This window comes from Panicum virgatum, chromosome 2N (assembly GCF_016808335.1).
Source record: "Panicum virgatum strain AP13 chromosome 2N, P.virgatum_v5, whole genome shotgun sequence".
NCBI lineage: Eukaryota > Viridiplantae > Streptophyta > Magnoliopsida > Poales > Poaceae > Panicum > Panicum virgatum.
In genome coordinates, this window is record NC_053146.1 from 57,036,055 (window position 1) to 57,048,911 (window position 12,857).

Sequence of the window (12,857 nt, forward strand, 5' to 3'; positions counted from 1 at the left end):
GATACGAGGCCGAGGGACAGGCAAAATGGTTAAGGGAACCTGTACCCGGAGTTGATAATGGTTGACAACAGCAATAACCATTAAAGTAGTTTGCTCCTATGACAATGAGTCAAGTGTGGTGCCAAACACATTGACACAAAGTTATACGTTGTAAAGGAGAAAGTCCGGAATCATGATGAAATGCATTGTGAGTATAAATGACAGGAAGTGTCTGCGGATCCGCTTGCTAAAGGCTTGCCGCCCAGTGTGTGCAGAGAACACACAATCGACATGGGTTTATGGTATAGCCTATGTTTTCCGGACGATAAAGGGCCCAAAGTTAAAGGATCTGTTTCAGAACAGAGACGTGTATTGTAGCTGCTGAATCTATCGGCAACTGACCGTGACGATGAAGCTTCTCTATGCATTAATCTGTGATGAAATATGAAAAGGAATAAAAGATATGAAGTTGAAAGAATAAGGTGAGATCAATGGGGAGAATGTTGGATTGATCTCCACCAGTTGGCCCAACGGCCAACTGGGCCCTTGACTCACGTCTTGATCGGGGACGCCCAGCCCAACGGCTGGTGGGCCCCCATCGCGCAGTGCCATATAAAAGAGAGAGGTGGGGTTGGTGGCTCGTGACACGAGGTTCGCCACCACCTAGTTTCACCACCGAAAACCTAGTCGCGACCCGATCTTCGCGAGGCGCTGAAGCGACAGGAAGCCCGCAGCCCCTGCACCACGCCACCGTCAACCTCTACGTCTCCGGCGACCCTGCGACGGCCACTACTCCGACGGTCGCCGCCCAGAGCGGACCTACACCACCGAACCAGAAATGGCCGGATCGAGCTCCAGTGGCGTCGAGGGTCTCTCTTCTCTCCCTCTCTGTGTTCTAGTTTTCCTAGATCTAGGATATGTTGTAACACTTGCAAAGAAAAGAAGATAAAGAACCCCACTGATCTACTCACTGATGATCCAAAGATATTAACAGTAGGGCATTTCTGTATTTTTCAGCTTGTACTTAACACTGTTAGCTCTCCTTCACGGAACATGGGCAACTGGAACATTCAGATTCAAAAAACAGGAGCAAATATAAAAAAAGGACAGTTTTACAATTGAACCAATAAATTTACTATGCGTATACTCCATAGCTTGTGCGTGTTCAGTAAACATCTAATCGGTCGATGCGTCTATACGCATCGTGCAACAGCGCGCATTGCAGTGTTCTCATCTAGGTCCTGTAACTACTGAAAGATCCTGAGCCCCGGGCGGCCCAGTGCGTTTCCCATTCAGAGTTGGGGAGCTATCAAAGACTCTTGCATGCAGTCTGGCAAAAGCAAGTTCCGAGAAGAAACCTATGGCTAGCCACAACTTTACCAAAGACCCAAGCAAAGGCAAGAACATACCCAACAAACAGCAATATATATAATGGAGCCCTTATTTGTTTGGTGTGGTAGCCTTGACATATTGAGTGATTTCGTTCGGTTAGCTAGCTAGCTTTTTGCAGCACACAGAAAAACATAAGTAGAAATGGAGCATATTTAACTTGTTAATTCGACCTGTAACAGGCACTTAGACCACATGTAGCCTCCAGCTGCAGTTTTCCAAACATTATTTGTGCTCTTTGAGTGCTTCTATAAAAATGATACGCAAAGCTTTTATCATTCCGGAAAACAAATGAATCATCGCTAGATACATTTAGTTTCGTGTGGCTTATTCTCAATAATGAAACTGATAGCTTTCTCAGAGGACCATATAATATGCTAGCCCATCAACTGTTAACACATGTATATATGCAAACAATTTTGAGCATGAAGGAAATATATAAGCATGATGTCCATGATAGATGATACTTATAGGTAGAATATAAAAATATAAATGAGACCATATATATGGAGAGGCCTAGCTATATGTAGATTGAGGTTCATTAGTTGTTTCAGCAGTTGTGTAGCGACTATATATGCTAGCTCATTAGCTAGTCAAAGCTTAGAGCACCTGATCAAAGAGTGGGGCATGCAGCAAGCAATTAATTAGCTAAGGCTACTTGCAGCGAATTGGCCGGAGAGAGAGAGAGAGATAAATTGGGCGTACGACAGGACAGATGCAACAACTAATGAAGAAACTCAGCAAGCTAAGCATCTGATCTGAATATCTTCTGATCGATCAGAGCTTGAGCGACAGGTCGATCTCCTCGCCGTTCCGGCCGTGGCCGAGGCCGACGCCGAGGCGTCCGCAGCCGCCGTCGGCCGCCTCAGCCCCCCAGCCCGCCATGTCCATCACGACGCTCGGTGTCGCCGCCGCCGCCGCCTGCAGAGCCGTGGCGTCCTCCGCGCCCGCGGACCACGTGGCGCCATACGCCGCCGGCAGCAGGAAGCCGTCCCTGTTGCTGCCTTCCGGCGCCGCGGGGAGGAGGACGGCGGGCGGTGACGGCGGCGGCGCGGGGGCGGCGAGGATGTCCCGGCTGCGCTTGGCGAGCGTGCGCTCGAGCTTGTGCGCGTTCTGGTGGCCGCCCAGCGCCTGCGAGCTGTAGAACCGGCGGTGGCAGTAGTTGCAGGCGAAGGCCTCCCCCGGCGGGCGGCGGCGGCGGGGGGAGAGGTCGTCGAGGCGCAGGTCGAGGCTGACGCCGCCTGGCGCCGGCGGCGGCTCGTTCTCCATCGGCCGGAGGAGAGGAAGCGCCCAAGCCTTTCTCCGCGGTGGTGTTGGGAAGGGAAGCGAGGACGGGGGAGAGCTAGTAGCTAGCTAGTATCGTCGCGAGTTCGGAGGCTCGAAGCCGATCGGCACCAAGAGGAACGCAGCAGCGTGTGGCCGCGTGAGAGCCCCCGGTATATAAAGGCAAAGCTAGCACGACCCGGAGGTGTACGTCTTCCTCGCTCGTATACGTACACGTTGGAGGTCGAGGTCCGCGCGGTCAGCAACTCGGGCGGCCGACGACCCGACGTGCAGGCCGGTGAGGTGAAAGGAGGCCTGGCCGGCTGCTAGGGCTTAGCGGCTGCCGGCTGGGCTAGCGGGTGAGCCGCGCCGGTGAACGGTGGAGTGGAGGCAAGCGCGGCGCACGTGCGTGAATGCGTGGCGCGTCGAGCCAGTAGGCGCCCGACACCGCGGGCACGGGCATCGATCCGTGGATCTCCCGGATACTATTCAGGTGTGGGGGCTACGGCTACCCTGCTTCCCTGATGACAAAGACGTACGAGTGGTCACTGGTCAGTCACCTCACCCGTCGGTGATCGCCGCACACACGGGTCGTCGTCGATCGGTCGATACGAGCAGCCCGTGGCCTCTGCCGTGCTCTCCCTGGCTAGCAGCATGGCACAACCCCTGCCGATCGCGGAACGCGACAAGCGACCGAGCTAGCTAGTGTGTGTTGGCTTGGCTGGGCTCTGACCACTCGGTCTTTGCACCGATTTTCCGATCGATCGCATGCGAGAAACGCGTATGAGATTTACTGCATCCATCGATCAACAAAGAACAATCCATGGAATGACTAGGTCAATTCTCGATTGGGTGCACCCAATTATTATATTTATATAATAATAATAATAATAATAATAATAGTAATAATAATAATAATAGTGCTGTGCTGAACTGCTGATGATGTTCAGTGGAGTTTGGTGCCGACGCCGACGCGGTTTCTTCCTCGAGTTCACCGTGCTGGACTGGATCATGGGATCCCAGTCGAAATTCACCAAGGGATGATGGCGTTAAACCCATCACGGCCCTAACCGCTAAACCCTCCACCCCCGAATAAATATACGAGGGAGGCACAGAGACCATTGGGAGATTGATTGTTGCAAGAGCAGATATGATCCCGGAGAAAGGTGAGCCAGACATGGGCCTCCTTGTTAGGATTAATTAGATTAATTAATTAGTGATCAATAGGATAATCACGTCATTAGCAACTGTAATGACTTGACACCCCTTCAGAAGTTACGTTAGACACAAGACACCCTTTGGGGCAATAGGCACCCCTTCAGCCATGGCAACTGCCCTCTGGCTTGTATATATACTTTTTACTGTACACAATCAAGAGATCGATCATTCATTCGTCAACCACTTGCAATACGTTATCACGCACGCACGCTCGGTTGCACCACTGACGCTACAGGCAAGGAACGAGAAGACGCCGGAGACCTCGCCGGACTTCTGCAAGGTAACCACTGATGGCGAGCGCCACTGCTCCCTCCATGAACGCGATGGTGGATACCATCACCGACGCAGTTGAGACCGCAATCGCCCGCAGCAACGCCCCCAGTGGCCCTCCCCGCTTCATGCTGCAGAGCGCCGTCCACCGGGCACTGCGCGACATCAATGAACGTCGCACCCCGCTTCGCCGCTCCAATGGAGTTCGCACGGCGGACAGCGCTCGACGTTCGTCGCCGCGCACTCCATCGCTGCAGTTCGCCCCAGGCACTGGCCCGACGCATGGCGCGACCATGTTCGTCAGGCGCCTGGGCGCTCCGCCGTCGTTGCTGCCAAGACCCCCGACGCCTCACCCGTCAGCTCTGCCGAGGCCGTCACCGTCGATGACGATGATGCTGCCACCGGTGCCGTCCGCAGTCGCTGCACCATGGACCGAAGGAGGTGGAACCATGGCTGGACGCCGAGGCACTCCTCTGGCCTCCAACAGCAACGCCGGGGCGGAGGCTTGGCCTCCGGGATTCGCATACGACCTTGACGTCGTACTCCCGCCCCCGCCCCCGCTGCCTCGTGGCTCCTCCTACGCCGACGCGGCGGCTAATCGGCCGCGCAGGGGCGCCCTTCCGCCGGGAATGGCTCTTGGCGCCGGATTCGCTTCTCCCCCGACCCCGGGGGAGGCGGTTCCGCACCTCTGAGTGCCACCGGAACGGCCGGCGGGGACGGATCCGCCACGCCCCAGCTTGCAGCGACGGTTCTAATGGACCGAAGCTCGCCGGGGACGGGCGGCCCTGCTCTGTTGGCCGGCCTCCATGGCCGGGTCTTGTGCTCGCCATGAGAGGAAGAAGGGGAAAGGGGATTGGAGACTTGGAGGCAAGGAGGGACGGCGGCTTGGCAACGGCGGTGGCCTGGCGACGTCGGCGGGTGGCAACGGCGGCGGCCGGAGCAACCCACGGAGGCGGCGGCTCGCACAGGGGGCGGTTAGGGTCCTCAAACCCTAACCGTCGCCCTTTTATAGGCCACCAACGATACTGGGCTGGGCCGGCCGAGCGCGCCTGGGCCGCTTGGCCTGCTGGGCTGCGCGCCTGGCCGATAGGCGGGCTGGGCCGTGCCTGGTGGCCGGGTGGGCCGGTCAAACGCGCCGCCTCTGACTGCCTTCTTCTTTTATTTTTTTTAGTTTTAACAGCATTATTAGTCTAATTAGCATCTGATTTAGCTAATTTGTTATCTTGTGAGACTTATCTACTTAAATTGTATTATATGCTGATTGCTCTGTACTGTTGTACTTGTATTTGTATATATATTTGTGGATTAATTATATATATACATTGCAATTAAATATTCTATGAGAGTATTTTTTTTGTGCGATCATATTTATTTTTGCACTATACACATATTATTTTGTGTTCTTTTCTGGTAAATATATTGGTGCAAATAATTCCCACTGTTTTTCACACCTCGTACTTGTTTATATTGTCTCTACATCATAGAATCATGTATGTTTGTGCCCCAAACTTTTAGCACTACATACAAGTTAACTAGAGCAATTCCAACGTTTGTTCATTAAATTGTACATATACTATTGCCTTAAATATTACAACATTCTCATGTTTGCTTTAATTTACCTTATGGTAAATTTACTAGTCCATAATTGTCCACGTAGGACCATGGCCACTAAGGAGTTCGAGGAACTCGCATTAGATGGCAGTAATTACCCTACATGGGCTTCTGATATCGAGATAGCGCTTGCATCTCGTGGACTTTTGGCCACAATAGAGCCTGCCCAAGCTGGAGTTGTCCTCCAAGACAAGCAAGTCTATACTGCTTTGGCCTTACTACGATTTTATATTCATAAGGATCTCAAAACTGAATACCTTATGACTAAGAATCCTCGTGAATTATGGGACTCTCTGAAAGAGCACTATGAGCAGCAAAAGGAACTCATTTGGCCTGAGGCCAATCATTAATGGAATCACTTACGTCTCCAAGATTTTAAATCTATGGCGGACTATAATCATGTTGTTCATAAAATTTGCTCTAAATTGAAGTTTTGCGAAAAAGAGCCAACGGATGCAGATCAGATAGATAAAACACTCTCTACTATGCTTCCGTCTGATCGTGTATTGCAACAGCAATACCGGGCCAAGAATTACCAAGTTTATTCTCAGCTTATTCATACATTGACTCAGGCCGAAAAACATGCCGAACTTCTTATGAAGAATCATCATAAGCACCCGGTTGGTTCGGCACCTTTACCTGAGGTTCACAATATACAGAAAAATGCTAAGAATAAAAAGTTCAATGGAACTACTCCAAAGAATAAATTTGGTAAACGCAAACATAATAAGGGGCAGAGACCGAATTCATACAAGAGGAACAAAGACAATGCGAGATCCAAAAATGACAACAAGTGTCATAGATGTGGTGACTTCTCGCATTTTTCTAAGAATTGTAGTGCTCCAAAGCATTTGGTTGCTTTGTACCAAAAGTCATTGAAAGAGAGCAAGCACCCAGGAGGAACAAGATATGAGACACACTTCAATCTTGCATCCGAGATTGTCAAGGATAAGGGTTGTTCACACAAGGAACCAAAAGAACAAGAGAACAACAACACTCTTCACATTGAAGAGAAAATTCCATCGACAGACAACATACTCATAGACTTCGGTTCTGGAGATATGTTTGGCGATATGGACTAATTTTGGTCCATCACTTGATATCAGATTGCACTTATGTTGTAATATATTTGAGTTGGCAATAGTTACCTTTCATTGTATTATTTGTTTTACTTACTAATTGCTTACATAAGTTATTCGTTTGTACATACCCATAAATATTGTAATATCATACTCTTATTTTATTCAATATTATATGCATGCGTCTATATGTTATAATATTAAATTAAATTAAATTATTATTTTACATATAGATGTCTATTGACTGCAATCCAAAAGAGGAAGAGTTATGCCTTGTGGACTCTTGTACCACAAACTCTATACTTAGAGAGATCAAATATTTCCAAACTCTTAAAAAAAAGAGGGAAATATTATGACTATTGCTGGTCGTGATGCATTAATAGTTGGCTCTGGACAAGCCACTATTACTCTCCCTATGGGTACACAGATTACGATAGAGGATGCCTTGTTGTATCCTGATTCGACTCGTACCCTTTTAAGTTATAGAGATATCCGTCAGAATGGTTTTCATGTAGAAACACATGAAGACAATAAAGAGGAATTCCTTCTCTTTACTAAACTTACGAGATTTGGCAAACAAATCTGCGAAAAGATTTCTTCACTCCAAACTGAATTGTACTTTACATACATAAAGCCTATAGAACATGTTGCTTATAAGATAATTTTCCAAAACATCGATAAATTCCAGAATTGGCATGATCGACTAGGGCATCCAGGACTAGGGATGATGAGGAAAATTATTAGCAATTCAATTGGTCATGATATGGAAAACACAAAGTTTCCCCAGAATAAAGATTTTTGTTGCACTGCTTGTGCAACTGGAAAATTAATTTTAAGACCATCATATCTTAAAATTAGAGCTGAACCATTAAAATTCCTTGAAAGGATTCAAGGAAATATTTGTGGTCCGATTCAACCATTATCGGGAACATTCAGATACTTCATGGTATTGATAGACACATCTACTAGATGGTCTCATGTGTCCCTTTTATCGACACGCAACCATGCTTTCGCTAAGATAATGGCTCAACTTATTAAGTTGAAGGCTAATTATCCTAAACATCGGATTCAAACTATCCGAATGGACAATGCTGCTGAATTTTCATCCCGTGTATTTAATGATTATTGCATGGCATTGGGAATTCAGGTCCAACACTCGGTTCCATATGTCCATACTCAAAATGGTTTGGCTGAATCATTGATTAAACGAATCAAGCTCATTGCAAGACCATTACTAATGAATTGCAAATTGCCTACGTCGTGTTGGGGTCATGCAGTTCTGCACGCTGCCGATTTGATCCAACTACGACCAACTGCATATCACGAAACCTCCCCATTGCAGTTAGTACGTGGAAATCCTCTGAGTATTTCCCGTTTGCGTAAGTTTGGGTGCGCTGTATACGTACCCATCTCACCACCTCAGCGAACATCGATGGGCCCTCACAGAAAACTGGGGATCTATGTTGGATATTCATCTCCGTCCATCATTAAGTATTTAGAACCTTTGACTGGGGATCTATTTCCTGCCCGCTTCGCTGACTGTATTTTTAATGAGGATCATTTCCCGGCATTAGGGGGAGAATTGTACCAAAAAGAATGCCAGGAAATTAATTGGAATGCTGAAGGCATTTCATTCTCTGATCCACGTACTACAGAAACAGAACTACAAGTTCAAAGAATTATTGATTTACAAAATATTGCAAACAACCTGCCAGACGCTTTTGCTGATTATAAAGGTGTCACAAAGTCAATATATCCTTCAAGGAACGTGCCTGAGAGAATGGAGGTACCTAATAAAACCACTCAACCCCAAACTGGAAACAAGAGGGGGAGAAGCACTTCCAAGAAGCAAGAAAAGACTGGAAATACATCTAAAATTTCCATTGATAGACACCTAAAGGACAAACAATGTCCTGTGGATATATGGGATCCACAATCTAGCCCAATTATGCGCATAAACACTGAGGCTGAAACATTGGAAGACCCTAGATCCATCGTTTTGGAAAATCATGATGAATCTTTAAGGGTAGACGAAATTGCTATAAATTTCGTAGAAACTGGAGAGTCTTATGATCGTAAGTCCACAATAGTCGACTGTTACCTCTCTGAGCAAATTGCAAATATTCTTCAAACAGATTCAGATCCCAAGTCAATGACAGAGTGCAAGAAGCGCTCTGACTGGGATAAGTGGAAGATAGCAATAGAAACAGAGATTGCCTCGCTTTATAAAAGGAAAGTGTTTTCGGCTGTAATGCCAACACCTCCTGGTATCCTTCTTGTGGGATACAAATGGGTTTTCGTTCGTAAAAGAAATGAAAACAACGAAGTGGTGAGATATAAAGCAAGGCTAGTGGCACAAGGTTTTACGCAAAGACCTGGCATTGATTTCAACGAAACCTATTCTCCAGTAATGAGTGGGATAACTTTCCGATATCTAATATCACTGGCAGTACAAAATTGTCTATCTATGCAGTTGATGGATGTAGTGACCGCATATTTATATGGGTCATTGGATTCTGAGATATACATGAAAGTTCCCGAAGGAATTAGTATACCAGATAATAAGGCAAATTGCAACATGTATTGCGTCAAGTTGCAGAAGTCATTATATGGCTTAAAACAGTCAGGCCGAATGTGGTACAATCGGTTAAGTGAATTTCTTAAATTGAAAGGATACACAAATAATGATGACTGTCCATGAGTCTTCATTAAGAAATCTTCAACAGGATTTTGTATTATATCGGTATACGTTGATGATCTTAATATCATTGGCAACGGACCCGATATTAATGAAGCACGTCATCATTTAAAGACGGAGTTTGAAATGAAGAATTTGGCTCAAACCAAATTTTGCTTAGGTTTACAACTTGAGCACTTTCATTCTGGTATATTTATATACCAAGCTGCCTATGTCCAGAAAATATTGGAAATTCAATATGGACAAATCATATCCGACAAAAACACTCATGGTAGTAAGATCTTTAGATACTGAGAAGGATCCTTTTAGACCACGGGAAGAAGAAGAAGAGATATTGGGACCACATGTCCCATATCTAAGTGCCATTGGAGCACTAATGTATCTTGCTAACAACACCAGGCCTGATATTGCATTTGCAGTAAATTTGCTAGCAAGACATAGCGCTGCACCTACCAAACGTCATTGGGTAGGAGTCAAAACAGTATTGAGATATCTCAATGGCACTAGAGATCTTGGATTATTTTATAACAGAAATCAAGATCCAAGTTTGTTAGGATATACAGATGCTGGTTATTTATCAGATCCCCATAATGGCAGATCGCAAACAGGCTTTGTATTTTTACAAAGAGGAACGGCAATCTCTTGGAAATCTACAAAGCAGACACTAGTGTCTACTTCCACCAATCATTCTGAAATAATAGCTTTATATGAAGCTTCACGTGAATGCGTATGGCTTCGCAGAATGATAAACCACATAATACAATCATGTGGTATAGGTGCGATTGAGACACCAACAATTATCTTTGAAGATAATTCAGCATGTGTTACTCAGATGGAATCAGGTTATATTAAGAGTAATATGACTAAACATATTATTCCCAAATTATTCTATCCCCATGAACTCCAAAAGAATGGAGAAATTGAAATCTTGCAGACTAAGTCATGTGATAATTTAGCAGATTTATTCACAAAATCTCTACCATACTCTTCATTTCGTAAATGTGTTGAAGGTATTGGTATGAAGAGACTTAGAGACTTGCAAGGATCAGGGGGAGAATCAAATAAAATATAACTTGAATAATCATCACATTATACTCTTTTCTTTATATGAGTTTTACTTATAAAAAAAGAAGTTTTCTCACATAAAGTTTTTAATGAGGTAATGTTAACACATGGTAATTGTCATATTATCTATTTTTCTTTACAAAGGTTTTTCAAGGATAATATATGACATATTGATCTCAGATCAAATTGTTTTAGACTATGACTTTAGAATTATCTAAAGGGTCTATAAACATTGGGAGTTATATATATCATGGCGTTTCTCCTTATTTTTCCCACAGGGTTTTAAGGAGTTTTACCTGGTATATCTATACACTTTGGTTTTTTCCCACAGGATTTTTCCAAAGCTTCAAGACTATGAATGATAAACAAGCAACGGTGCCTACACAAGATTAATTGATCAAGGGGGAGTGTTAGGATTAATTAGATTAATTAATTAGTGATCAATAGGATAATCACGTCATTAGCAACTGTAATGACTTGACACCCCTTCAGAAGTTACGTTAGACACAAGACACCCTTTGGGGCAATAGGCACCCCTTCAGCCATGGCAACTGCCCTCTGGCTTGTATATATACTTTTTACTGTACACAATCAAGAGATCGATCATTCATTCGTCAACCACTTGCAATACTCCTGAATCTCATGCGCACATGTCCATGGAGCGGCAGCCGGACCGCCGGCGTCGGCAACGTCGGCAAGTCCAAACCCCTGGATAGCCTCCTCCTCCTCGTCTCTGTTCATGCCTAAAAAAACTCGACCTGTGGAGGAAAAGACCTCCTCCACGGCATTTTCACGAAAGAAAGAAGACCTTTCTCACACAGGCTCATAAAACCCCCCAACCCCACCCCATCCACACAGTGCCTGCATCCCATGAGAATGGGCGATCCACGCACATGGGGGACCAGCAACCAGGAGCGCCCAACTGTGCTTTGAATATGGGGTGGGCGAGGAGGTTTTTTTGGTGTAAATCCCAGGGATCGAACCCTGGTCGGTTGGCAGGACCAGCTCCTGCCCAACCACTGGGCTATCGCCCAGCTTGCCTCTGTTCATGACTAGACGCAGTGGCTTGTTGCAGTGTTAATCCCTAAGCCAACCATTACTCCACATGGAGAACAAAAAATGTCTTTTTTTTAAAGGAAAAAGTCCTATTTTCAAACCTGAACTTTCACGATCGTCCGATTTTCAACCCGGAACTCCTAAACCAGATATCCTACACCCCCGGAACTCCTAAACCAAATATCCTACACCCTCAAACCACGGAGGGTGTAGTATATCTGGTTTAGGAGTTCCGGGTTAAAAATCGGACGACCCTGAAAGTTCAGGGTTGAAAATAGGACTTTTCCTAAATCTTTTTTAACAGGCTCGCTGTTTAGTGGTTTGGATGGATTGCCAATGCCAATTACTAATTGTTTAAGTAGGATAGGTTCTCTACCTGTCCCCTTGCTGTTTCGATGTGAATCTGGAAAAATAAAGCCTTCCTTTTGCCGTCATAAGTAAAACCTGAGATGAGCAGCCTTGTGAGTGACGAGATGAGAGGCGGTTATCTAGGGTATATTGATCGATCGCACTGGCTGATGGTTTCCACTGTTTTGTTCCATTGGCTTGAACTAGATGGACAAGATCTGGGAGAGGCTGCTATGCTTTGTAATAATATGTGTCAAACAGGTTAAACAAATTGACAGTGTTGTTGAACGAAGTTAAACAAGAGACAAATGGATTCCTCTCTATGCGTTGGTTTGCTTGTTACACTGCTTTTGCGCCTTTCATAACCATGAATGATGTTCTGAAGATGGGTTGATTGCTTCACGGGCTAAAAGAAAGGGCTCACCCTGCTCGCAAGATGATGACTCTCAGAGTGGTGAAATACAGATATATTCAGGTGACTCAGGTCCAAGCCTCCCAGAGGTATAAGTCTTTCAGATCTAATTAGCCTTATTTTAAGAGTTTAGGTCTATTTATTTTTTAAAAAACTATTTGTCTATTTCGCGATGGCTGCTTGAACTGCACGAATCAATTAACCCGTGCTCACTAAATAATAGATTATGGTCTGATATTTTGGTTCTGTGATCTCCTTCTATCATGCTGCATTGATGATAACACCGCTTTTTTGCAACTGTGCGTGATTAAATTTGTAGTACAGATGGTTTTCTCTAAAGCATAATAATGTTGCAACATTCTTCCCCCTTCAATGAATATAAAAGATAGAAATTCTTAGACTATCAGATAGCACTGTCTAATTAATCCATAATTTGCTACAATAATAATACATTAATCATTCACTACTC

The 12,857-nt window shown here is 45.4% G+C and overlaps 1 protein-coding gene across 1 annotated transcript; it reads right to left on the reverse strand.

The window, feature by feature from the left end:
- Positions 1–1,776: 1,776 nt before the first annotated feature.
- On the reverse strand, positions 1,777–2,772 carry LOC120658443. Its single transcript, XM_039936725.1, has one exon. It carries the CDS (start codon positions 2,635–2,637, stop codon positions 2,146–2,148), a length of 492 nt encoding a protein of 163 aa, XP_039792659.1. The 5' UTR covers positions 2,638–2,772; the 3' UTR covers positions 1,777–2,145.
- Positions 2,773–12,857: the final 10,085 nt, after the last annotated feature.

Excerpts from the sequence above, each read along its gene's own strand:
- LOC120658443 (XM_039936725.1), bottom strand. The coding sequence starts at position 2,637 with ATGGAGAACGAGCCGCCGCCGGCGCCAGGCGGCGTCAGCCTCGACCTG.